Source organism: Orcinus orca, chromosome 15 (genome assembly GCF_937001465.1).
Source record: "Orcinus orca chromosome 15, mOrcOrc1.1, whole genome shotgun sequence".
NCBI classification, from domain to species: Eukaryota; Metazoa; Chordata; class Mammalia; order Artiodactyla; family Delphinidae; genus Orcinus; species Orcinus orca.
The window spans coordinates 63,309,544-63,336,442 of record NC_064573.1 but is presented as its reverse complement, the minus strand read 5'-3'; the positions used below and the strand labels follow the sequence as shown (position 1 = coordinate 63,336,442).

Below are 26,899 nucleotides of genomic sequence, written 5' to 3'. Positions count from 1 at the left end.
GGGCCTTCGCTATGCGCACGCGCCTTTTACTGTGTCAGCCAGAGGAGGTGGCGGCACATTTCCTGCTAGGCCGGGGGAACGTGACGCCACGCGCAGCTTGATGACGACATTTCGGCGCCGGGTCGCTGAATGGCGGCCTCGGTCCTTAAAGCCGGAGGCGCTGTGGTTCCTTCAGGTGAATGGTGGGAATCGCGCGCGGTCCGGCCTCGCGTCCCGGCGGCCACCCCGAACTTCCGCCGAAACCAGCTCTGTTCCCACGCGAGCCCCGGGCCTCGGGCCGGCAGGGCGCCAAGGGCCGGACTGCGCCCTCCCGTCGCCTTCCCGCGCACCTCGCACGCCCCACCTCGGTGGGCCCGCGGTTAACGTTCGCTGCGCGCGGTGGAGGAGGGAGAGTCTGGGACTCAGCGAGCGGTGTGGAGGGAGCGGGGTGGGTCTCGGCCCCGGCCCGACCCGATCCTTCCTCGCCTCCCCCGGTGTGGGCCGTCTTTGCGGAGCCTCAGTTTCCGCGTCTGTGACACGGGGGCCCCGGTGCTCCCTTCACGGGGCAGTAGTGAGCGGCAGGCGGAAGCACGCCCCGCTCGCAGCGCGGCCAGAGGGAGGCCCTGGCGAGATTGGCGTTGACGGGGCTGCAGCTCACGGGAGGGACCCCGAAAGCGGATCGGAAGCCGTTCCTGAAGGCAGCGGGTGTGGAGGTGGCGGGATGAAGCGGAGGCTGGGCACACAGCGCAGGCGGCGTGGCGGGGAGACGCTGCCCTCTCCCCAAGGAGAGGCGCTTGGGCGCCTCGGGCTCATTCCTTCAGCCGCTACCTCTGCAAACTTGCTCTAAGCAAGGAGCAGCATTTAATTCATCATCTCTAAAGCTTTGCCCTTAGCAAACAGTTCAGGGTTTTATGTCGCTTTGATCGTTTTGGAGTAGTGCAGTGTTCCCTGGACCACTTGGTTAAGGACTGAAACGTTTTATTTAAGTCATCCTTAAAACTGAAACCCATAGCTAGTTTAATTAGGAGTTGAACAGTCTCAGTGTTACTGAACTCAGACTCGGCTCCTCCCAGCTCAAAAGCCAATACTCCAGAGACAAGTGTTGGTACAAAGGAAAGGTTGCTTTACTCAGAAGGCCAGCAACCGGGTAGAAGGTGGACTGGTGTCCCAGAACGCACTCCAAAGATTCTGCTCAGCCGTGACAGTTTTTAAAGGGAAGAAGGGGAAAGAATCTCAGAATCGAGGCAGAAGGTCAAGCTCTGCGTCATTTTCCATTGGGTGTGGACTGGCTGACTCCTCATGAGCTTTCTTCAGATGTTATCTTGCCTGCGTGATCTCCTGCCGGATTGCACAGGGAGAAGCTGGGGGTAGAGAGCTAGTCATTCTTTAACTACTTAATTTTTCATTCCTACTTCTTTTAATCTAGGGAAGGAATCAATAGGTTAAGCAAGGTATTGTGTGCATTCAGTAGAGCATATGTCAGGAGTTAGGTTAAGTGTTGCCTGGTGACCTCATTTCTGTAAGGTTTGAGGCGAACAGAAATGGGCAAACAGGAACGGGGCAAAGGAGCTGCTTACAGATCCCCACTGTCTGACATCATTCCATTTCTGTGGGATTAGGGGCAAAGGCTCATCTTCTGTAACTTCTTCATGCTGACATAGCGCACAGTATTCTTAGAGTGGAAGATGTCAACATGAGTCTGTGGCATCTCTTTGCTGACAATTTTAGTTGCCTGCTTACTAAAAATTGGGCAGAGCAAGCTACAATTATTTTGATGCCCACAAAGATATAGATTATTATGAGCAATAACATTAATCTCATTGTCTTGAGGCCAGTTTTTGGAATCGTGTTAGCCACAGATGGAGCAGCTTAAGTCATGGCTACTGTCTGGTCATCATGCATTTGGCTTTTTCTCTCTGGTGGCAGTTATAGTATCTGTAAAACAACTCAGGAGTGTACATCAGACACTGAAAGATTCTGTGACTCTCTTGTCCTAATCGTTAGCTGCTTGAGCCTGCTCTTTTGTGACTCAGGGAGACCTGGGAAACTTCAGCTTTTCTACAAACAAGAGGCAGGGGACATGGAGGGGCCTTTGTACAGGGGTGGGGAGTGTGCAGGTTTCTGCTCGGTTTCATGGGAAGGTGTTCAGAATGCCTCAGCTGCCCACCCAGCATCTCCATCCACATACACTGCCAGTTGCCGCATCAGCACCGTTCCTCAGGCCATGGGCAGAGCTTTGCCAGGAAAGCCATCAGCAGCTCATCAGTGGTACTTGCATACTCCCTCTCTGCTCAGTCCGAGTCTGGATATTTTCAGTTTCTGATTGGGGGCACAGAGAGGTAGGATTCTGGAGAGCTACCCCTGATTTTCTGGTGGCTGTTCAAAGTCTCCATTGGCAAAGCTGGCTCGTCCCCTCCCTTCCTTCTCAGAGAGCACAAGTAAGACAGAGGAGATGTGTCCACCTGTCTCTATGGGAGAGTAGTGAGGAGGTCTGTGGGTTTGAGTCTTGGCTCTGCCATTCCCCAGCTGGCGGAGGGCAAGTGATTTTTCTCTCTGCCTCCATTTCCTTATCTGTACTGACCTCGTAGGGTTGTTATGAGGATGTATTTTCTACTCTTGCTTAACAAACTTTGCAGCTTAAAGCTTCATCTGTTGGTTGTCTCATGGTTATGTGTCAGAAATGCAGACTCAGCTGGGTTCTCTGCTCAGGGTCTCTCAAAGCTGAGATCGACCTGTTGGCCAGCTTTGCTCTTATCTGGAGGCTCTTGGGAAGAATCTGCTTTCAAGCTTATTCAGGTTGCTGGCAGGATCCAGCTCTTTGCAGTGGTAGAACTAAGGTCCCCATTTCGTTGCTGGCTATGAGTCAGGACTGCCCTGTATCTTACGGTTCTCACACTTGAGACTTTAATTGTATCTGCAAAACCCCTTCACAGCAGCACCTAGAAGAGTGTTTGAATGACCAGAGACAGGAATCTTGGATGGCTGTCTTTAGAATCCTGCCTGCCTGCCACCGAGGATTAAATGAGAAATGTATGGAGAACCCTCAGAACCAGGCCTGGCATGTGGCAAGTGCCACACAAGCTTAACCAAGTGTTCCCAAGGGCTCCCTGCCACAGACCTGGCTCCGGGGCTGGACCCTGTGGACGGCAGGCACGTAAGCAGCATTTCTGTAAAGCGTGGGCCTTGGCAGTGCAGTGGTGCTGAGCTGTGCAGATATTCTCCTGGCCTTGTGTGGCAGAGGTTGAGGTTTTGTCTTTGTCTCTCTGCAGTGGTCCTCTAAGACGGCCCGTCTGGACCCTGCCCAGGAGGCTGCCATGGCATTCCCCCACCTGCAGCAGCCCAGCTTCCTACTGGTAAGTGTCAGCTGCCCGCCCGTGTGCCAGGGTGATGGTCGCTCTGCAGCGGAGGGACTTGAGGGTTTTGCCACTGACTTGAAGAACTGTCCAGTGGTGATGTTTTGGGGGGATGTGCTGGAAATAACACTGGACTCGGGTGAGAACCCTCAGGCTCGACTCTGCCCTCTGTTGGTGCAGGACCTTGGATTTATGCAGCTGCTGAGCCCTGGTTTTCTCATCTACAAGAGGAGTTGATTGAAATGCCGTTTCCTCAGTCTCCTGGGGTGTGGGGAGGAGCAAGGGAGAAGGATGTACACCCACATTTTCACGTCTTGTAAATCCTTACACGAAAGCGAGGTGTTTTAATGACCGTAACTGTCATTGGTGAAAAACGGAAGGAGGCTGCTGTGCTGGGGCACTAGGCCTGCACTTTTTATAAACCTGTATTTGGAAGGATGTTCTTCTTCAATGCCCCTCTAGAGCCAGCAGATCCGACCCAGGCCTGCACAGCCGGGTGTCTGCCTCTGACCGAGACCCTGTGGACTCCATCCTCGTGTGGAGGTGGCCCGGGCCTTGGATACCCTGGGCAAAGCCTTTGTGGTTAGAAACCTGGCCTTTCCTCCTGATGTTCATCCATGTGCACAGGGCCTTCTTCCCTTTGTGGTCAGAAAAGACGAGAGCTTTCCTTCACCCCTGATCTGGGGTACATTTCCTTCTTGTCCTGAATGTTTTCTGGCTTCTCCGTCACCAGAGTGTTGGCATTTGGCTGAAGCTGTCTGTGGTTTTTGGCCTGCTGCGTCTCTGAAGGTAACAGATAAAGGACGTCTTGGGTCAGAGGGCCAGTGACAACAAATGGTAGCTCACAATCACAGGGCTATAAATGGTGGGTGGTTAGCCCCCGGGGAAACTTCCCATTCACGTGCACACACTCGGTGAGTGCTCTGATCTGTGTGGGGTCCCCCCCTGGCTGCGGGGCTGACCCAGGAGCCAACCCCCTGCTTGTGGATTGGATCCGGGTGGATTTTGTTCTCATGATGTGCAGCTCTCTGAGGTAGCTGGGGTGCCTGACAGAGGGAGCTGGGAGCCAGCCTGGAAAGTCCTGGCCTAGAGAGCACGGGACCTGGCCTCGCCTAGGGGTGTCCTGTAGGCCCTGGACACACGCACGACCTGATGTGTGAGGTGCTGGGCAGTCAGGCCAGTGCTGTGTCTCATTCCTGCCCGTCACTTGGATTACTGTTTGTTTATTTGTTTTTAAAGATTTATTTATCATTTATTTATTTAATTTATTTTTGGCTGTGTCAGGTCTTAGTTGCAGCGTGCAGGATCTTCGTTGAGGCATGCGGGATCTTTTGTTGCAGTGTGTGGGCTTCTCTCTAATTGTGGCTTGCAGGTTTTCTCTTTAGTTGTGGCGCACAGGCTCCAGGGCGCGTGGTCTCTCTAGTTGAGGCGCACAAGCTCAGTAGTTGTGGAGCGCCGGCTTAGTTGCCCCACAGCATGTGGGATCTTAATTCCCTGACTAGGGATCGAATCCGCGTCCCCTGCATTGTACGGCAGATTCTTTACCACTGGACCACCAGGGAAGTCCCTGGATTTCTGTTTTGACTCGCACCAGAATATCAGCAAAAGCTGCAAAGCAAATGTGCTCGCTTTATTTTGGTTTTTTGTGTCTCCTAGGCTAGCCTGAAAGCCGACTCTATAAGTAAACCCTTTGCACAGCGGTGCCAAGACTTGGTTAAAGTCATCGAGGACTTTCCAGCAAAGGTACAGTTCTGCAGCGTCTCTTGGGGGCGTGTCTCACACACTCCTGGAAAAGCATTCTCGCAGCCCCTGCCTCCCACCTCTGAGCGCTGCTCTGCGGAGGCCTGACCCTGTATTGCGACTCTCACGTTTGTGACACATGTAAACATGTGACCACGACCACGTAGACCAGGCTTTCTCAGCCGTGGGCCTTCTGTCCCACATGGGACACTTAGCAGTGTCTGGAGGCATTTTTAGTTGCCACATGGGGTGGTGCTGCCGGCCCCGAGTGAGTGGAGGCCAGGCGTGCTGGCATCCGTCCCCCAGGGCACAGCACTGCCTCCAGGACAAAGACGTGTCCACCCCCAAATGTCAGCAGTGCCAAGGTTGAGCCCTGCTGTAAGTACTGAAAATATGTGTTTACACCACACCCTGAATTGGCAGAGTAAGTGCGGGTCAGTTCAGGAGGCCCGCCTGGACCAGGAGTTGCCACCAGATGACAGGAAGGGCTTGCCCTGAGGAAGAACGGATGGTTCCACCCTTTTTAGTAAAGCTCTCTTCGGATCAGAAGTTTCTGGCATTTTTATTTTTATTTATTTAATATATTGATTGATTTATTGGCTGCGTTGGGTTTTCATTTTGCGCCTGGGCTTTCTCTGGTTGCGGTGAGCGGGGGCTACCCTTTCTTTTGGTGCGCAGGCTTCTCATTGCGGTAGCTTCTCTTGTTGTGGAGCACAGGCTCTAGGCGCGCGGGCTTCACTAGTTGTGGCTCGCAGACTCTAGAGTGCAGGCTCAGTAGTTGTGGCGCATGGGCTTAGTTGCTCCGCGGCATGTGGGATCTTCTCGGACCAGGGCTCGAACCTGCGTCCCCTGCATTGGCAGGCGGATTCTTAACCACTGCGCCACCAGGGACATCCCCACTGTGGGGTCTTATCCTCCTCTTTCCCTGCCCGACCCTTCTGCTTGCTCCCTGCGGTAGTGGGGGGTGAGGGCGGGTGGAGGCCTGGAGGCAAGTGGCAAGAATCACCCAGAGCATTTTGAACCTAGTGGATCTGGAAATTTGAACTGCCCCCCCCACCCCCAGAATTTTTAAATAAACCTTTTAATCATACGCTGGCTTATGTAACGGGGTCAGACATGAAGCAGCCACGCAAGCACAACAAAAGGATCCACAGCTGCTCCTGTGGCCGCCACTGGTCCTGCTGGTCTCCGGGCCAGGGAGTGACGTCCTTGGCCCAGGGCCAGCAAGGGAGGCAGGCAGTGGTCCCCAGGAGCTTGCCCAAAATCTCCCTGTGCTGTTGCAGGAGCTGCATGCCATCTTCCCGTGGCTGGTTGAGAGCATTTTTGGCAGCTTGGACGGCGTCCTGGCTGGGTGGAACCTCCGCTGCTTGCAGGGCCGCGTGAGCCCTGTGGAGTACAGTATCGCCATGGAATTCCTAGACCCCGGGTAGGTTGGTCTGTTACCCCAGAGGGACTGGACTTTCTCTCACAGTGATCTTGTTTGCAGTCACTGTTAAGGAACAGTCAAAGCAAGATGGTTCACGGTTCATTTGCCCTGTTTTTGTTGTTCATGTTCAGGGGCCCAATGATGAAGTTGGTTTATAAACTTCAAGCTGAAGACTATAAATTTGACTTTCCTGTCTCTTACCTGCCTGTAAGTAAGCTATGGTGGTGAGAGCCAGGCTTGGGGCCAGGTGCCCCACGCAGTGGCTGCAGTGCTGGTGGGTGGGCAGGGGCCTGCAGGGCTGTGACAGTGGCCAGAACGTCATGGTATCTGTTCAGGGCCCAGGAGCCATCACAGATTGGAACTTCAATGGTTTTTTTTTTTTTCAAAGGTCATCTGAACTCTGCCAGTGGGAGGGCCTGGTTGGCTCCTGGCTGAGTGGCAGGGCCACGTGACTGGTAGCTTTGTCTTTCTGAGTTTCCAGTCCTGTGGGGGCAAATTAAGGGGTGGCACACTCATGGGTATGAGAAACAAAGCAGACAGGATCCATCGAGCGCCTGGCTGGGTCAGAGATGCACACAGCTGCAGCCCCGCCGTGGTGGGTCTGTGTGAGGACGAAGGGACAGAGTCTGCGTGAAGCTTTTTTGCACAAGCACCGCGCAGAGGACAGCACTGTTCCCCAGGGGGCTCTGTGTGTTGGGCTCCTCGGCAGCCTTCCCAAGAGCCACCTCTGTCTGTCCACAGGACCCTGTGAAGGCGTCCATCCAGGAGCGCGTGCTCCCCGACAGCCCTCTGTACCACAACAAGGTCCAGCTCCCCGCAGCCGGGGGCCTTGGCCTGCACCTGGCCCTCAGTATCCTTTGTCGGCCCCGCGGTGGGGGAGGCCGGGCGGCCAACACAGAGCTGGGTGGGGGGCCCCGACAGCCCTGTCATTTGCCCCCTGACATGGCCCTCAGATCCATTCGAGTATTACATGTTCTTCTTTGCCTTGAGCCTCATCACTCAAAAGGTACAGAAGGGGTGCCTCTGAACTGGGTTTGCTTTACTGAGGCCCCCGTGCAGGGAGGGGCTGAGGCCCAGGGCTTGTGTCCACACAAAGAAGGGCTGGGCCAGCCGTCGGCCTGCCTTCCTCCATTTCTCCTCCCTTTCCTACCTCCTTTCCCCGGGTCCCCCTCTCTCCAGCCTTTGCCCCTCAGGCCACCCTTACTTAGTGAGGATGACAGGCTGGGGGCAGGCTTGATGGGCCATGTGGGGTGGGCTGGTGCCCTGAGTGGTGGTCAGGGAGGCTTCCTGTAGGAGATGGCTACTGGTGTGGGCAGGGTGGGGGAATGGGGGTGTGTGTGGGCTGGTCAGGACTGAGGGGTCTAGTCAGGCCCTTTGTGGTGGGGGCTTTTCTCCTGGCACCGCCCTGTGATTGCTGGGTCAGCAGCCTGGGGCGGTGCCCACAGCCATGCGCTCACAGGAGCTTTGCTTTCCAGCCGCCCCCCGGGGCCCTCCACATCCGCACTTCAGACTGCGCCTACTTCATCCTGGTGGACAGGTACCTGGCGTGGTTCCTGCCCACAGAAGGCAGCGTGCTACCCCCTCTCTCCTCCAGCCCGGGGGGGCCCAGCCCCTCACCGGCTCCCAGGTGAGTGGCTGAGATGGCCTGAGCCCACCACTAGGTAAGGCCTGGCCCTTCCTGGTTGGAGGGCATTGCTCATGGGGACAGTGGTGCCACTTCTTGTCTGGAGCACTTGCTTTTTTTAGGCCTGAGATTCTGCAGCCCCAGCTGAGCACAGGCTGGAGGTCGGGGTGAGGGGGACGTCTCTGAAGCAGGCAGGCTCTGTGGCCCTGTGGACGGGGCCTGGCTCTGGTATGGGAACGGGCCGTGTTCTGCTTGCGGCCGCCCTCTCCACACGCGGCACCCAAGCCCCATGCCCAGCGGTGAGCAGGGTGGTGAGGGACTCAAAGCCGAGAGCTGATTGGCAGCGCTGGGCGATTGGTCCTGGAGAGGAGGGGCTTGTGGGCAGCACTGAGCTGTGGCCAAGTGAGACTAGCAGGGACCTGTGGACTCGGGGACCAGGCCTTTGCTGAGCCGGGGCCTGTGGTAAAGAGCCGCTAGCACAGGCAGAGCAGGAGGGGAGCGTGAGGCCGGCCTGTCCAGGGGTGAGGAGCCTGTGCTCCTCTGGCCCTTGCCTCACTATCCCCCGCTCCTTCCCTGGAGGCTGCAGCTCTTTCCTGTAGGTGCTGTCCCCCCACATCTGCTGGCACGTGCTGTGCCGTTACCCCAAACTCGTGTGGACAGAAGCTCCCAAGGAAAGGGGATGGCGAGGAGGAGTGCGGGGGAGGGGCTGCACAGGTGTTGCTGATGCTGCGGCCTGGGGAGTGGGGGCCAGGGATCTGGGGTCGGGGGAGGGCCCAAGTGTGGCCTGGATTCACACCCCCTCAAAGGCAGACTTCAGCCGCTAGGCAGTTTTCTGGGCTGGATTTGATTTGTTTTCACAAAATAATTTCAGATTTTACACATTGCTACATATAACAAAGAACTTTCACAGGCCCTTCATGCCTGTTGATTTCCGAGTTGTTTTATTCTGTTTAATCTGTGTGTGTTTTTTCGTGGGCCATTTGAGTAAGTTATAGACACGACGCCGTTACCTCTTAACATTTCAGGGTGTGTTTTCTGAAAGTGTGTGCATCTCTGTAACCGTGGCCATTCCATTCAAATCAGGAGGCAGTGTTGCCCAGGCCACCATCTCATCCCCAGACCCCACTTGGGTTTCACCAGCTGCCCCACTCATGGCTGTCACGCAGCTGGGTTCCGTGCAGGGTCATTTCCCGCACGCGGCTGTCTCTCTGTTGTCCAGAAGGTCTCACAGCCTTTCCTGACCTTGACAGCTGGTGTGTGCACAGTGGGTTCTCGGGTGTTTCCCATGATTAGGCCCAGGTTGGGCATCGTTGGCGGGGGCACCGCAGTGGCAGCCGTGGTGCCCATGAGCCCGCTTGCTGGGCTGAGGGTGATGCCAGGTTTTCCTCCTGTAAAGTTAACGAAGGTCTTTGGGCCTCAGTTAGTGAACGGGGGACTTAGTGGGAAGATCCACTGAGCCCCCGCTCTTGTCAGCAGTGTTGGCATCTCTCATGGTCTTCATTTCAGCCAGATCCATTGTGAATAGGGTGGTTGGCAAACAACGCTTTTCTGATCTCACCCGTCCTGCATTTATCAGTGGGCAGATGTGGATGGAAAATTCACTCTTCTGTTTGTTTATTCACACATAGCAACATGGACTTGAGGGTCGTTGGACACTTCCACGGGTTGTACTTGTCGCTGCTGTCCTGGGTTTGAGGCCCAGATTGCTGTGGCCACACCCGTGGGAGCCTGCCGACAGAGATCTGCTTCTGTGTCTCCCTCAGGACGCCAGCCGTGCCTTTTGCATCCTACGGCCTGCACCACACCAGCCTCCTGAAGCGACACATCTCCCATCAGACGTCTGTGAATGCAGACCCCACCTCCCACGAGATCTGGAGGTCAGAGACGCTACTCCAGGTGAGAGCCTGGGTGCCTTCTCTGCTTCTGTTTCAGATAAACTGCTCAGCACCGCCCACCCCAGGGTGCAAGGGCCTAAAGACTGCCCCTTGGTCTGGGGGTGGCTGTCAATTGTTAGTGTCTCTGCTGTGACTGATGAGAAAGAATTTGCCCACCTGTCTCACCTCTGTGTTACTGGCAGTGTTTTCACCCCGGGACCCCCTGTCCACAGAGTCCTATTTTATTGTGGTGACACGATGGCTGCCCAGCCTTTCAGTTTCCAGTGGCTTGGGTCACCCTCTCTGACCGCTACTGTGGTTTGGGAGGGGTGGATAGTAAGCCCTGCTGCAGCAGGTGTTTAGGGCACTGAATGGGGGGGGCCTCCCCTTGCTCAGCAGGACCCCATCCCCTCCATGCCAGGGGGCCCCAGTGGGGACGGCAGTCCTGTGTGTGACCTTATGCGGCTCCAGCAGACCCCAGGCCTGTCTCGCCACCTTGGAGATATTCTGCTGTTCTGATGCTGGATTCCAGGGCTGAGTGGGTCACCACAAGCATGGCTTGTTGAGAGCCTGGAGTGTGGATGAGATGGGGTTCTGATTTTATTTGGGAACTGAGGTAAAATACACATAATGTAAAATCTAAGTCTTAACCATTTTAAAGCATATAGTTGAGTAGCGCTAAGTATGTTTACATTGTTGTAATGGGTTTCCAGAACCTTCCTATCCTGTAAAACTGAAAGTCTATACCTGTCAAACAGCAGCTCCTCAGTCCCCCTCCCACCAGCTCCCACACCCACCACCCTGCTTTGTTTCTGTGAATCTGACTCTTCTCGTTGCCTCTGTCAGTGGAATCACATAGTAGTTTTCTTTTTAATGACTCACTGGCTTCACTCAGCATAATGTCTTCAAGGCTCATCCACGTTGTAGTATGTGTCAGAATTTCCTTTTTAAAGCTGAGTTAAATTCTGCTGTGTGTGTGTAACTATGTTTTGTTTATCTGTCCATCTGATGGACACTTGGGCTGCTTCCATCTCTTGGCTGTGGTGAACATGAGTGTGCAGTTCTCTCTTTAAGACCCTGCTTTCCGTCCTCTTGATTATCTGTTCTGAAGTGGGATTACTGGGCTGTACGGTAATTCTGTTTAGTTTTTTGAGGACCTGCCATGCTGTTTTCCATGGTGGCTGCACCATTTTTCATCCCCACCAGCAGTGCACAAGGGGTCCAGTTTCCCCACACCCTCGGAACACTTGTTGTTTTCTGGGTTTCTGACTGTGGCCACCCTAATCGTCGTGACTGGTCTGCTCTGCCCTGGTGACGTGTTGCTAAGCAGCGTTTCACGGCCTTGTTGGCCACGTGTGTATCTTATTTGGAGAAACGTCTATTCAAGTCCTTTGCCCATTTCTGAATTGGGATCTACTTTGTTGTTGACTTCTAGGCATTCTCTATATAGTCTGGATGTTAATCCTTTTTCAGATACATGATTTGCAAATATTTTCCCCCATTCTGTGGGCTACTTTTTTACTACGTATGTTGTGTCTTTTGATGCACTAAAGCTTTTAATTTTCATGAAGTCCAGTTTTTTCCTTTGTTGCCCATGTTTTTGGACTTACATCTAAGAAATTACTGTCAAATCCATTGTTGTGAAGCATTCCCCCATGCTTTCTTTTAAGGTTCTACAGTTTTAGCTCTTATATTCTAGGTCTTTGATGCATTTTGAGTTGTTTCTTGTTTACGATGTAGAGTGAGGGTCTGACTGTGCTCATTTACATGTGAGCACCCTGTTTTCTCAGCAGCACATGTTGAAGAGGCTGTTCTTTCCCTCATTGAATGGTCTTGACGGCCTTGTCAAAGACCTTTTGACCAGCTATGCTCTTTTGCAGGTTTTTGTTGAAATGTGGCTTCATCATTATTCTTTGGAGATGTACCAAAAAATGCAGTCCCCTCACGCCAAGGTATGTTGCTGCCACGGTTTCTCTTCCCACCTCCCGCGCTGGCCCTGGTCGGCCTGCTGTTGCTTGTCCTTGATTTCAGTTAGTTTCAAGGACTGGCTAGTGGGACCCAGCAACCTGCCATCTCACCTCCCTCAAGTGCTGAGCAGCAGGCAGGTTGTCTTCTGTGCTGGGCTTGCACCCTGGCGGCTGAGGCCCATCCTCTCTGGGCCTCCCCATGCTACTTGCAGAGCCCTCTCCGTGGCAGCAGGAACAGATGTGGTTGTGGTGCTCGTGTTCTGGGGTGTGGGAGCCGTGGGTGCCTTTGGGAGTCACAGCGCCTCCTGCTGTCCTGCTGCGGTGGCGCCCAGCAGACTCTGCCCACCTTGGTGGCCCTGCTGCCCTCCATGTCCTCCAGAGCAGCGGCAGCAGCCCTCCTGGTGGTGGGTGGGGTCTGACGCCCTCCTGCATGTGGCCTGGGCTGTCTCCTCCTCCTCCTCTCCTTTTCCTCCTTCCCTTGCTGGGCAGCTCACGTGTGTGCAGAGGCCTGGAGTCCCTGGCCCCCTCCCGGGGTTGTGGCCACAGGGCTGGTCGGGGTAGAACAGTTCTGTTGAGTTAGGGAGAGGTGCTCAGGTCCACAGCCTGCGCGCAGGACTGCAGTGTACCGCTTCCGTGCAGCAGTTTGCTCCTTAGACTTTGCTTTTGCCTCTGCCAGTGAGACTCCTCAAGGGCTTCCTTAGGAATTAAGAATCTGTGGGTCACATTGGAACAGTGGCCTGTGCCCTTCCCTCGGTGGTCCTGCTCCCCAGCCCAGGGTTCTGCCGCACGGAGGACTGGGACGCAGACCCAATACTCCTCTTAGAGCGCAGGGTGTCCCAGCCTCCGTCCTTGGCCCCGCACAGGAGGAGGAGGAGGAGAACGGGGGTGGGGCCGGGAATCCATCCTGGGCTTCTCACGTCGCAAAGTGCCCACCATGCCCCCGTCTGCTTCCAGAGTGCACTTCCTGCTGCACGTTCCTGCCGCTGCCCGGCGGGCAGGGCTGGCTCCCCTGCAGGGCACGTGGGGCTTGGTCTCGCAGAGGCTGCTTCGCGGTGTCACCTTCCTGTCTGCACGTCTGTGTCGGGAGCCCAGGGTAGCCCACCCGCTTCAGGTCTTAGCTGTAGCTCTGCCGGCCAGAGGGCCCTTCCGAGCTGCTGGTCACCTGGGGGAACACCGAGTCCATATGGGGAGGGGTCTTCCCGCTCCTCCCCATGGTCACAGGAGGGTGAGAGCTGCTCAGGTTGACTTGGGTCGGTGCGGGGGGGGGCACCATGAAGGCCCCACCAGGCACCAAGAAACCTTCTGCCCTTTGCCACCTGTTGAGGCCGAAAAACAAAACCTGAGGAGGTGGGGTGTGTGGGAAACCAAGGCCCCTGCCGTCTGTCCAGGCCTGCCCCACACCACGTGGAAGTCCTTGCTGGCCCCACGTAACCCTGGGGTCAGTTTGCCGGGTTTTCTCGATGCAGGAAGTGCAGCTCCTGGAGCTCCCTTGGTGTGGCTGTGGCCGGGCTGGGTGCAGGCGCATGCACGCTCCCTGCAGGGTGCTCTGGGCCTAGGCTGGGGCCTGAAGGGGGACCGTGGGCTCCCCATTTCCTTGCTGAGTGCGGCCGTGCCCCTTCCTGCCCCAGCCCTGCGTGTCTCTGGCTGTGCCCGTCTCCCCAGCGTCTGGCACGTTCCTCCAGGCCTCTTCTGTGTGAAGCATGGCGCTGGGGCAGGAGGCGGGCCCTCATGGGGCAGGACGTGTGCTGGGCCGGCTCTGGCTGTGCTTAGCTGCCGGGAGATAGGGTGGAGGTTCTGGTGTTGGGGGTGGACGGTGTGCCAGCTCAGCTGTTACCCCTGGCCTCAGGGTTCCAGCTGCCTCTGGGTGTGTGTGGCTTAGTGTCTGGGGGCTCCTGGTGAGGTAGAGGGAGGTAGAGGTTGGTCTTCCCAGAATTAGAACCAGTAAGTGTTAGCACCACGTTAACCATTTCCAGGATGTGGGGCCTGGTGGGCTGGGAACCAGCCCCGTGCACAAAACCTTTCAGGATGGGACTCTGATTGGGTCTTTAACACCTAGGAATTGATTCCATCATGTGCTGATAAATTTCTTTTCCGGACAACCCAGGAAGTCCAATAAATTACATATTTTTCTCTTCTGGGCAGAGGCCTCCATCTAGAACTGGCTTCTCAAGTTTCTTTACTGAGCCTGGGTCTTCGGGCCTTGGTGACCAGCAGCGTGTCCCAGGGAGGTGGCTGGGCTGCTGACACGTGCTGCATCCAGTGCAATGGTGTCGGGCTGACCTCAGGGGCTGGAGGGGCCTCCCAGGTGACCTTGCGGTTCTGTCCTCCCTCTGCCTGGCAGCTGGAGGATCACGCCTGGAGGGGGTGGTTGGCGTCTCATTGGCCTGATGCTGCTGGGCTGTGATTGTTTGGATTGTCACTGACTTGTGCTTTTGTTTTTTGTTTTTCTTGTCCTTACTTCTGGGCTCTTTCTCACTATTTCTTTCTCTCCCCTCCTCCCCCCGCCCTCTCCTCTCGGCTTCTCTGCTGTTGTCTCTCAGCTGGAGGTCCTGCACTACCGACTCAGTGTCTGCAGCGCCCTCCACAGCCCTGCCCAACCCAGCCTCCAGGCCCTCCACGCCCATCAAGTACTGGCGGCTTTCGTTTTGTTCCCTTTCACCCCCGCCCCATGGTTTAACCCCAGAGCTCATGTCCTGCGCAGTAGCCAGGGTCTGGCTGGGGGCCGGCTGGGGTGACCAGAGACCAGTTCCAAGCACAGCCAGGCCCTTCGGCCTGGACCCGGGTTCAGGGTGTGCGGCCACATGGCTGGGAGTGATGCACAAGATCCCACTGGCTGTGGGGGAGGTCACCGAACCCACCTGGCCAAGCCCCAGGCCAACCAAGGTGTCGAGTCCTTGGGTGTCTTAGGGCTCCGTGCTTAGCCCCGATTCGTGGGGGCAAAGTAGTGTGGCCTTTGCAGTACAGGCCTGGTGCTGGGGACTGACCAAGGATGTGGAGGCCCTGGGGCTCATGGGCAGTGACCTTGTGGGGACTGCCGTCTGCTTAGGCAGGAGTGACCAGGGATGGACTGTGGTCAGTGAGCTGGGTGTTTGGGGCCAATGGCATTGTGAAGTTTGCTGCTCCATGACACGACCGCTGGGAAGTCTGGGCAGAGACGTGTGTCTGGAGCTGTGCTCACGGCCAGGGATCTGTCCCCCTCGCCCTAGGTGGGGCCACACACCACTGAACTTGAATTTGAGCAGATGCAGCAGCTGCACTGAGGAGGGAGAGAATGTTCCAGAAGGGGTGCTGAGGGCGGGCCACATGCAGAAGTGGGTGCCACTCAGGCCTGGGCTGGGGAGGGCCTCACCTGGCAAAGAGCAGGGCCCCTGCCTTCACCTCCACAGCAGGAGGCCTGGCCCCGTAAGTGTCCACATGCAGCTGTGACCAGGGGCTCCTATGGGCATTTGGCTCAGGGAAGGGAGGCACTGGAAGAAAGCACTCTGACTGACAAATGTAGAGAGAAAGTAGCCCAGTGGTGTCCAGTGTGGTTGCTGGGCGTGGGGCAGGGAGTTGCCCCTGCAAACGTGGAGGGCGGGGGCGAGATGCGGTGGGGGTTTCTGTTCCTGGGAACGATAAAGGGGATAGCTCCCTAGGCAGAGTCACGGCCTGGCACAGAGGATGCTCTGTGGTTTTTTATTACTGTTAAAGTATCCCTTTTTTTTTTTTTCCCCCAAAACGCTGCAAATCTACCATATAATGATCTAAAGATAGACACATGCAGAAGGACATTACCCCCGCCTCCCACCCCAGGCATAGCGGCCTTGGGGTGTGTTGCATGGGCCTGTGGAGGCATTTCCGTGCCAGGGAGGCCTGTGCAGACCGTGCCCTGGGCAGCGGGGGGCGGGGGGGGGGGGGGGGCTGCCGGTCAGTGCCCGGCTTCCTGCACGTAGGGCCGGGAGCCGCCTTCACCCCACTTGGCGTTGCTCACCTCGGGGTGAAGCTGCCAAGAGCACTTCCAACAAGTCTGTTGAGGCCCGAGGGGTGGGCGTGGGGAGCAGGCGGCCGGCCCCCAGTCTTCCCCCGTGTGTGGGGTGGTCTCAGAGACCCTCCTGGCCTTTGTGAACCAAAAGCTGAGCTCGCAGGACTGAGGGCGTTTGTCTCAGAGGCTCCATGAAGGGGGTTGAAGTGCAGGGAAGCACATGGCAGAGCTTCTGCCCCAGTGGCTGTCCCAGGGCGCCATGTGCGGTGCATCCATGGGGGGAGAGGTGGGCACAGCCCAGCACGAGGTACTGACGAGGGCCCTCCCCCCAGGAGTCCTTCATGCCCACCGAGGAGCATGTGCTGGTGGTGCGGCTGCTGCTGAAGCACCTGCACGCCTTCGCCAACAGCCTGCGGCCCGAGCAGGCCTCGCCCTCTGCGCACTCCCACGCCGCCAGCCCCCTGGAGGAGTTCAAACGGTGGGTATGGGCTGTGGGCAGGGGGGCAGTCACCTCAAGCCCTCCTGGGACTGTCTCCTCACTGCCACCCTGGCCCAGAGGTGGGTGGGGGCCGCCTGGCTGCTTCTCAGGCTGGCCTAGGAGAGGCCCCATCTTGCTGCCCCCTCTTCCCCCTTCTTCCCCTGTGGCAGGAGAGCAGCAGGCTGCTTGGTGCTGCACCTCACCCCCACCCCACCCCACCCCGGCAGGGCAAGGGCCGCGGCCTGACTCCCAGGCCAACAGGGCCAGCAGAGCTGGCGATGCGTGGGCCGTGCTGAGCTGAGGCGCACACAGGAGCCACACTGGATCGGCCACGTGTGTTGTGTGTCCCTGGAATGTTCTCTAACTTCTCTGAACTTTTGAATTTCCTCTGAGGAATGGGGCTAAAAATAGGAGGCCTTGCCCCCAGGGGGTGCCAGGCTCCCCTGTGAGGTGATGCCCCCTCCCCCACAGGGCCGCCGTCCCGAGGTTTGTCCAGCAGAAGCTCTACCTCTTTCTGCAGCACTGCTTTGGCCACTGGCCCCTGGACGCGTCGTTCAGAGCTGTGAGTGTTGTCCTACGGCCTTTGCCCTGCGTGTGCGCATGAGGGAAGGGAGGCCTTGGGGGCCTCCTGTGCTGTTCCGCCAGCCGCAACCTTGAACCCAGCTGTCCACGCAGGGTGGGTTCCCAGCTTCACGCAGCTGCCCTCCGCTGCACTCGGGGGAAAGCCTGCTGGGTGACCTGTTCTGAGGGGCCAGGCATCTTGAGGGGGCACGGGCTCCCCCTGCGCCCCTGCTCACCTGAGTGCCAGCCACCTGCCCCAGCTGCACGTGTTTCCCCAGGTCCTGGAGATGTGGCTGAGCTACCTGCAGCCCTGGAGGTACGCGCCTGAGAAGCAGGCCCCGAGCAGCGACTGCCAGGCCCGGAGTGTGTCAGAGAGATGGTGAGCCCAGACCCGAGGTCCTGCAGGCAGGGGGCCCGGACCACCCCCTTGTCCCCTGCTGGGACTTGTCCAGGTTCCAGGATTGCTCTCTTGGGGACAACGGGCGGCCTCTGTCCTTCTGTCCCTTTCCCACATCGACTCACATAAACCTCCCCATAGCCCTTCCTAGCCAGCCCTGCAGTGTGGCTGCCCTGCCCCCAGTGGCCTTGTTCCTGGGAATGGGCCTCGTCCGTGGAGGATTCTGTCCTTGGGGCCTCACCTTTGCCCACTTGTCCTGCCCCCTCGTGTCACCCCCGGCCCCTCTGCCACCATTCGTGATACCTGGGGGAGACCGGAAGCTGAAGAGAAGCCCTGATGTGCGTCTGCCCGCAGGGCGCCCTTTGTGCAAGAGAACCTGCTTGTGTACACCAAGCTCTTCCTCGGCTTCCTGAGCCGCGCACTGCGCACGGACCTCGTCAGCCCCAAGAACGCACTCATGGTGTTCCGCGTGGCCAAGGTCTTCGCGCAGCCAAACCTGGCTGAGATGATCCAGCGGGGTGAGGCCCCTGCCAGCCCTGTCACCCGTGCGCTCGCAGGGGTTGCGTGTGTGCCCCACAGGAGGGGAACGGAGCTCTGAGCCGCATCCCCTGGTGGCTCGTAGTGGCTTTAGGAGGCTGTGGGCTGCTGTTGGGCTCTCCTCATAGCTACTCCCTTGTGGAGATGGGTGGGGGTGGAGGGACTTCCGGGAGCTGGGCCTGCGCTGTGCGGTCACTGCCCTCAGGGACCTATGGTGGGACCCGATGTCCGTGCTCTTGGAGCCGCAGCCAGGCTCACATCCTGCCTTCCAGGCGAGCAGCTGTTTCTGGAGCCCGAGCTGGTCATCCCCCACCGCCAGCACAGGCTCTTCACGGTGCCCACGTTCACTGGCAGCTTCCTGTCGTCATGGCCACCAGCCATCACCGACGCCTCCTTCAAGGTGAAGAGCCACGTGTACAGCCTGGAGGGCCAGGACTGCAAGTACACCCCAATGTTCGGGCCCGAGATCCGGGCACTGGTGAGTAGTCGGGGCCCTCTGGGCTCTGGCATTTCACACCCCTTCCCTGTCTTGTTCAGTGGAGTCTAGTTTTTTTCTGATGATAGATGTACCCTCTTGGAAAGTGCACCTTAGTCCTTAAAACTCATTTTAAGTTTTCCATCGTGTGGAAGCCACCCCTGGGCTGTCGGTGCCATGAGGCGGCCCCGAGCCAGCTAACCCCCCACCCCCCCACCCACAGGTCTTGCGTCTGGCTCAGCTTATCACACAGGCCAAGCAGACGGCCAAGTCCCTCTCTGACCAGTATGGGGAGAGCACGGCCGCCCGTCCCTTCCTGTCGTGGCTGGGCTTCTACCCCGCAGACACCAATGGCTCCTACCCGGGCAATGACCTGGATGAGATGGGGCAGGACAGCGTCCGCAAGACGGACGAGTACCTGGAGAAGGCCCTGGAGTACCTGTGCCAAGTGTTCCGGGTACGCCCTTGGCCCTGCTCACCTCCCCCAGGTGTCACGTGCCTGGGCCCCTCGTTGCCGTTTGAGGCCCAGCGGGGGGAAGGCCTCCCTCCACCTTGGAAGTGATGGTAGGCATCTCCCCGACAGCTCAGCGAGGCCCAGCTCGCCCAGCTCACACTTGCCCTGGGGACCACGCAGGATGAGAACGGGAAGAAGCAGCTCCCAGACTGCATCGTGGGGGAGGACGGACTCATCCTCACACCCCTGGGCCGGTATCAGGTGAGGCCCACATCCCGAGGGGTTGGGCTCTCCAGGGCCCTCTGGGCAGTGTGGCCATGGCTCCCGGGGGCTCACCTCCTGCTGCTTCCAGATCATCAACGGGCTTCGGCGCTTTGACATCGAGTACCAAGGAGACTCGGAGCTGCAGCCCATCCGGAGCTACGAGATTGCCAGCCTGGTCCGAGTGCTCTTCCGACTGTCCTCCGCCATCAACCGCAGGGTGAGTGTGGGAGGGAGGGCCACCCCCCCCGCCCCGCCAGCCCGCGAGCGGCAGGTGAGAGTGGGGCCTGTCTGTGCTCTAGTTCGCAGGTCAGATGGCGGCCCTGTGTTCGCGGGCCGACTTCCTCGGCAGCTTCTGTCGCTACCACCTCCTGGAGCCTGGGCTGTCGGACAGGCGCCTGCTGAGCCCCGTGGGGCGGGGGCATGCGGCCAGCCTTGCCCGGGGCCCCCGGCTCAGCCTGCGCTTCCTGGGCAGCTACCGGACGCTGCTGGCCCTGCTGCTGGCCTTCTTCGTGGCCTCTCTGTTCTGCATCGGGCCCCTGCTCTGTGCCCTGCTCCTCGTGCTGGGCTATGTCCTCTACGCCGTGGCCATGACACTGCTAACGGAGCAGGGCAAGCTGCACCAGCTCTGACTGCAGGCCGGCCACCACCCCCAGGCACCAGGGAGGCCACTCTGCACCCAACACCTGTCACCTTCATGCTTCCAGGGGGCGTTTTCTTGCAGCCCTGGAACCATCTGAAGAGAACCTGAAAAGCGAGGGCAGGGCCAGGCAGAGAGGTAGCCACAAGGGGCGGGCAGCCTGCCGGCCCTGGGCCTCCCCGTTTCCTCAGCCAGAGGGCCTGCAGGGCGATGCCTTTCTCTTCCTCAGCGTGTGAGGCTCAGGAGTTGGGCCTCCCCGGATGGCCTGCGGCCTCTGCCTTTGCCGCCCTGGAGGTGGGCGGTGAGACCCCAACATGGGAACCCAGCCTCTGGCTCCAGAGAAGAATCAGGCCCTAAAAGAGAGCCCTAAGAAAATTAGACAATGGTTCTCTGTTTCATGATTTTAAACCTGATTTTGCTGCCGCGTTTGGCAAAGTTAGGGCCACTGTATTTTCCCAGTAGTTCCAAGTCTGGGCCATATGCCTGCTTTTGAGGAGAGACCCTCCGAGAACACAGATGCCCCCAGGCCACAGAGCAGGTCATCAGGGCTGTCACCACCTTGTTCCCTGTGGGTGGTCTACAACCAAAGATGGTCAAAAGCATCATTTGTATCTTCAGTCAAATCAAGCGCTCAAAGACACTGATTTTTTGGTAAGATTTAAATATCCAAAGTATATGACAAATGTGAGTTCACTGTCAGAAATCCTCACAGCATCTCACACGCGTTTCATTCTACAGATGACGCACCAGGGAGAACTTTTCAGCTGAGATTTTTAAAAGCCTTAGTCTTTGGTGTATTTTTTTAAGTTTTCAAACTGTAAGTATTGGGCTTTGTAGTTTGATGTAAACTCGGAGTAGTGGCATTTGGGGCCTGTGACCAGTAACCAAACCAAACTTGTAGCCGACCATGGATCTGAATAAACCTGTTCTCGGTCCTGAGTCTTGTGGTGCCTGGCCCCGCCCCCAGGGTGGCCTCCTACCTGGGGTCCTCTGCACATTCAGGGGCTGCGGAGATGCCACTGGGCACCCAGCGTCCCTCACCATGGGATTCCCTTGGGCAGATGCAAACACGGACGTGGCTGTGACGGGACAGGGCAGCCACTGGCAGGTCTGAGATGCGAGAACACTGCCTACAACTCAGTGGGGCAGACACGGTCTTCATACTAAGAGCTAGGATCCTGGGACCCGTGTTGCAATTTCTGTGGCTTCTGCAGGGGTGCGTGTGACCGGGGAACCGAAATGCACTCACCAACCCACATGGCCTAACCCGAGTGTTAAATGTCCCCCTTTCCCTGGGCCAGGCAACTGCTTTGGTCAAATTCTATGGAAATAGGAAGTAAGACAGTTTCTACAAGTTCACATTGATAGATTACGGGCTTTTGTTAACAAACTTTGTGAGATGATGGTCTGGGGTCTGCCATCCGTGGCACCAGTCCCTGATGACGCCTCTTCTTGGCCTCCCTTGATGGACATCCGCCTGCCTGTGAGGGTAGGACCTGCCCCCCCACAATCTCTCCAGGGTTCTGCTCGCCCCCAAGCCTCACTTCACCTACACACCCATTAACCATAGAACAGCCACCTACTGCGTGCCACCCTCAGCTGTGCTGGGACACGTGGGGGACCTCATGGTGCAAAGTCCAGAAGTCAAAGATCGAAGCAAACACTAAGGTCAAGGAGGGGCCAGCAGACTTACCTGGTGGCGCACTGGTTAAGAATCCGCCTGCCAATGCAGGGGACACAGGTTCGAGCCCTGGTCCGGGAAGATCCCATTTGCCGTGGAGCAACTAAGCCCATGTGCCCCAACTACTGAGCCTATGCTCTAGAGCTCGCAAGCCACAGCTACTGAAACCAGTGCGCCTAGAACCCGTACTTTGCAACAAGAGAAGCCACCGCAATGAGAAGCCCGCACACCGCGATGAAGAGTAGCCCCCACTCGCTGCAACTACAGAAAGCCCGCACGCAGCAACGAAGACCCAATGCAGCCCAAAAAAAAAAAAAAAAAAGGAGGGGCCAGGGTGCCAGTGGTTGGGCCTGGGGCCTGGTTTTGGGGAGGGTGGCTTGGGGCCCATGGTGCTCAGTGACTTGCGCCCAGGGAGCTGAGCGGATGAGGGCGATGGGGACCCTACCTTCACGATGACCCCGAGTTAGTTTGCGGGGCTCTAGCTGCAGAGTAGAGAAAGGCATGGATGGAGCAGAGGCAGAAGTGTCACTGAGCCAGATGCTGAGACGCCGAGGTTCACAGCAGAGAAAAGAGGCTGCCTACCCAAGGGCCGAGGACGGGTACTTACAGGATGAGGCTGAGGCACAGGAGGTGGGGAAAGGTGATTGGAAATAAGAAAATGGTGAGGCAGCCGTTCCGTGAGGGACACAGGTTCTGAGGGGCAGTGCCTGGCCTGACGGCATAGGTGGAAACTAAGTCCCGTGACTAGTTTACAATTAAATTCTGGTTCCCTTCCTTCCCGGCTGCACCTACGTGGTCACGTTTGCCTCATCAATAAAGAGCAATGCAGGTCAGGTGCCTGGAGCCTCAGCTTCCCAATAAGCATCACGTTCACGTGCCATTCTGAGTCATCTTCCGGGGCAAGATGGCCTGTACAGGTTACAGAGACAGAGACCCCCAGGTCACAGACGATTAAGGTGATGAACCCCAGCCCCTCTATACTTCCCCTTTAAAAACCACTAACTCAGAGGCCACGTTGCAGTGGGTCTGAGGCCTGTCCCCCACTCCCTTGCTCGGCACCCTGCAAACAACATCCTTAGTTTGCTGCAAAGCCCGCCGTCAGAGGTTGACTTGCTGCCCGCAGGCACATGAGCCCAGTGCTCGGTTTCAGTTGGAGGGTTGGTGGTCCTAACAACTCACCAGCTCAGCTCGAACTGGACACAGCTGATACCAAGTTCCTGAAGCAACAACTCAGGCAAAAGTCTTACCATTTAGGCTCCGTGCCACTCAGAGGATACGCAAATTTTCATAAAAACAATTCAAGCGATGCTGCAACTAGAGAAAGCCCGCACACAGCAACGAAGACCCAACGCAGCCAAAAAAATAAATTAATTAAATAAAATTTTAAAAAAAGCAGCTGTTGTTAAAAAATTGAAGTGAACTTGGTCAGGGAAGGCAGATCATAGGTGGATTGGATCTAGCTGATGCCAATCCTCAGGGCCCTTGGTTTCAGAGCTGCAGCAGTGGAAAGGCGGGGTGGGGGGGGTGTGCTCTCAGCTGCAGGGATGGTACTGGGGGATGGGGCACATCTAGGGGGGACACACCCGAGGAGAGGCTGCTGGCCCGGCTCCCGGAGGTCAGGCTGAAGATGGGGGTTCTCTCCGTGTTTCCCCTCACCTCACCGAAGCCTCTGGTGGTTTATGCCAACTGCCCAACCCCTTAACTCCCCCAACACCCCGACTTTCACCCTCTGGCCACCACCCCAACCGCTGCCAAAGGGTCAAACCTGGTTGCCTCTCAGAGCCCCCGGCTCTGGCCTCCTGGCGGCATCTCCCAGCCCCGCAGCCCACGCTGGACTCACTGTCCTTCATGACCTGTTTCCCATGAGGTATCCAGTAACATCCAAGCGTCTGTGTCCTACAGAACGTCCTCCGGAAAGCTTGGGGTTTGTGTATCTGAAATCTCCAACAAGACCCAAGCTTGGGGCAGCCAATCAAGAGGGAGCTGCTGACTCAGCTGGCCCCACCACCCGGAAGTGGCCTCTGACCTCCCCTTCCAGGAGGCCAGGGGTTTCTGCTGGGCTCTCAGGTGGTCTCTGAGGGTCTGCACCCCCTCCCTCCCCACCAGGGGACCCCCGCCCCCCCCAAGCCTCCCCTTCTCTCCACCTCCCAGGCTGGACTAAGAGCCCCCTCTGTACTCACCCACCCTGGTCCACAAATAAAAGCAAAGAGATACTTCTTGTCACTTGTGTGATGCTGGGCACTTCAAGATGCTGAATAAATACTTGTGACTGATTCTCCGATGTGTATGTTTGCTCCTTGTGGACAATTATTGTACTTTTTCTCTCCAGCACTGAGCAAGCACATAGTAGCTGCTCAATAAATAACTTATTTTACCTATTATATACACATCCAGCTCCTCACATCTCAGGAATCAAAATATGAACTATTGGATAAATTAATTTGTACATGAGCAGAAAAGGATTAGGATAGGAAAAGGGGCTCTTCAGTCTAACGTTGAACAAAAACCAACGAGGAAACGTGTGGTCACTGTGTTGAAGGGACCTGTCCAACATTCAGATCATAGACGGACGTATAAGAAAGGGCTAAAACTAGAACTGTCAAGAGAAAACACAGGAGTAAATATTCATAACTGTGAAGTACTAATGGTTTTTCAGATATGACACCAAAAGCGCAAGTGACAAAAATTCAGAGAAATGAAAATATGTACAACAATATACATGTTTTCCCATCATATTACTTTTTTTTTTTTTTGCGGTACACGGGCCTCTCACTGCCGCGGCCCCTCCTGTTGCAGAGCACATGCTCCGGACACACAGGCCCAGCGGCCATGGCCCACAGACCCAGCCGCTCCGAGGCATGTGGGATCCTCCTGGACCGGGGCATGAACCCGTGCCCCCTGCATTGGCAGGCAGACTCTCAACCACTGCGCCACCAGGGAAGCCCCATATTACTTTTTTTTTTCAAACCCTTTTCTGCACACTGCTTTCCCTGTTCATAAATTGGAAATGTAATAACACTTGCCTTGACAAATTTATTTCAAGGATGAAATGAGATAATGCACAGGAACTCTAGGCTCTTAGGTGACTGCAAAGGAGTGGAGGGTGCCACATCACAGCCCTCAGCTGTGGCTGAAAAGATAGTCATCATTTCCCATGTGACACTTGTTTACTTAAATCAGCAGGTAATTCCAATTCTAAAAATATTCCCCCTGAGAGTCAGTAGGTGAAAACGTTTTCTCCCTGTTAATTGAAGCACATCTTACGGTGCTGACAATTGGTGCAGCAGCAGGAGCCTCCTCTCGGACTGCACACCTGGCCCTTACTGTCACCGGAACAGTCAGCCTGTCCTTGACTTTGCCCTGGAGGGTTAGGATGGCCCAGGAGAGCAAAAATAGGATGAGCCCAGAAAATACTGTGTAGCAATAAAAAACAAAGGCAGGCAGGTCATGGAAGCAACCTAAATGCCCATCGACAGATGAATGGATAAAGAAGATGTGGTACGGGGCTTCCCTGGTGGCACAGTGGTTGAGAGTCTGCCTGCTAATGCAGGGGACACGGGTTCGAGCCCTGGTCTGGGAGGATCCCACATGCCATGTAGCAACTAGGCCCATGAGCCACAACTACTGAGCCTGTGTGTCTGGAGCCTGTGCTCTGCAACGAGAGGCCACAATAGTGAGAGCCCCGTGCACCGCGATTAAGAGTGGCCCCTGCTTGCCACAACTAGAGAAAGCCCTCGCACAGAAACGAAGACCCAACACAGCAAAAATAAATAAATAATTTAATAAACTCCTACCCCCAACATCTAAAAAAAAGAAAGAGAAGATGTGGTACATATATACAGTGGAATATTACTCAGCCATAAAAAGGAACGAAATTGGGTCATTTGTTGAGACGTGGATGGATCTACAGACTGTCATACAGAATGAAGTAAGTCAGAAAGAGAAAAACAAATATCGTATATTAACGCATATATGTGGAACCTAGAAAAACGGTACATACGAACTGGTTTGCAGAGCAGAAACTGAGACACAGATGTAGAGAACAAATGTATGGACACCAAGGGGGGAAAGTGGCGGGGGGGGTGGGGGTGGGGGGGGTGGGAGCTGTGATGAATTGGGCGATTGGGACTGACATGTATACACTGATGTGTATAAAATTGATGACTAATAAGAACCTGCTGGATAAAAAAATAAATAAAATTCAAAAAAAATTTTTAAAGTCTTTGTTGAATTTGTTACAATATTGTCTCTGTTTTTTGTTTTTTGGCTCCGAGGCATGTGGGCTTTTAGCTCCCCAACCAGGGATTGAACCCGCACCCCCCGCATTGGAAGGAGAAGTCTTAACCGCTATTAACTATTAACTATTAACTTAACTATTAAAACACAACCAGTGGGACTTTCCTGGCTAAAAAAAATAAAAATAAAAAACAAAGGCAGGAACTCATGAACTCCCTGGAATGTTCTCTAAGACCTGCTGTTAAAACATAAACCAGGGACTTCCCTGGTGACTCAGTGGTTAAGAATCTGCCTGCCAATGCAGGGGACACGGGTTCAATCCCTGATCTGGGAAGATCCCACATGCCGCGGAACAACTAAGCCCGTGTGCCACAACTACTGAGCCTGGACTCTAGAGCCCACGAGCCACAACTACTGAGCCTGTGTGCCACAACTACTGAAGCCTGCGCGCCTAGAGCCCGGGGTCCGCAACAAGAGAAGCCACTGCAATGAGAAACCCGCACACCGCAAAGAAGAGTAGCCCCTGCTCGCCGCAACTAGAGAAAGCTTGCACACAGCAACAAAGACCCAAAGCAGCCAAAAATAAATTTAAAAAAACCAAAAACATAAACCAAGTTGCAAAGCAATATGTTTGTTATGATCCCATTACACAGAAACAGTTGAAGGCCACTGCAGACAAATGAGTCCTACCCATAAGTGTACGAGTGTAAGTATGTAAACACAGAGAAGGCTCAGGCAGTGGCCATGCCTCGCTCGTGACAGGGAGCAGGGTGGACTTGGATTTATCTGCATTGTTCGAATCATTTCTACCGAGGAGGATATACTTCTGTCCTTGACTCCATCACATTTGTCTGTTTCTCTGCATGTCTGGTATTTACTAGTGTAATTCAGACCTTGCAGATGATGTGTCATTGAGACTCTGGGTTCTGTTATCAATCTCTGAAGAGTGTTGAATTCTGTTCTGTGACAGTTGAATTATGGGAAGATCGCCATGGACTTGTGGAGACTGGGCGTTAAGTTTTATTACGGCAAACGTATTTTGATTTTTTCCTTAGTCTTAGTGCAAATCCCTTATTTCTAAAACACAGTCTTTATTCCCAAAATGTGGCCCTTTTGGGCCAAAATGGAAAACTGAGGCGTTTACCAAGCTTCTCTATCAGTTTCCAAACTCGGTCTCCCCTGGAGTTAGGCCATTTCGGCCTCCAGCTCTGTCTTGCCCTGGGACCTTTGGAATCTTACCCCTACATGTGCATTT

The 26,899-nt window shown here is 55.8% G+C and overlaps 1 protein-coding gene across 6 annotated transcripts; it reads left to right on the top strand.

The window, feature by feature from the left end:
* The first annotated feature begins 23 nt into the window (after positions 1 to 23).
* On the top strand, positions 24 to 20,666 carry SMPD4 (sphingomyelin phosphodiesterase 4). Of its 6 annotated transcripts, XR_004486630.2 has the most exons (21): positions 449 to 3,133; positions 3,249 to 3,332; positions 4,989 to 5,075; positions 6,356 to 6,498; positions 6,630 to 6,705; positions 7,240 to 7,348; positions 7,452 to 7,504; positions 7,974 to 8,125; positions 9,886 to 10,018; positions 11,877 to 11,948; positions 14,504 to 14,590; positions 16,257 to 16,402; positions 16,874 to 16,964; positions 17,242 to 17,342; positions 17,715 to 17,878; positions 18,170 to 18,375; positions 18,596 to 18,829; positions 18,956 to 19,087; positions 19,179 to 19,307; positions 19,390 to 20,378; positions 20,466 to 20,666. XR_004486630.2 is itself a non-coding variant. In XM_033439597.2 (20 exons), exons 1-20 carry the CDS (start codon positions 101 to 103, stop codon positions 19,717 to 19,719), a joined length of 2,604 nt encoding a protein of 867 aa, XP_033295488.1. In that variant the 5' UTR covers positions 24 to 100; the 3' UTR covers positions 19,720 to 20,666. The 6 variants fall into 6 exon arrangements, 5 of the variants coding, with proteins under 5 accessions (XP_033295488.1, XP_033295490.1, XP_033295489.1 ...); XM_033439597.2 differs by lacking the exon at positions 449 to 3,133 and adding an exon at positions 24 to 175 and having other exon boundaries at positions 19,390 to 20,666; XM_033439599.2 differs by lacking the exon at positions 449 to 3,133 and adding an exon at positions 197 to 347 and having other exon boundaries at positions 19,390 to 20,666.
* The last annotated feature ends 6,233 nt before the right edge of the window (positions 20,667 to 26,899 follow it).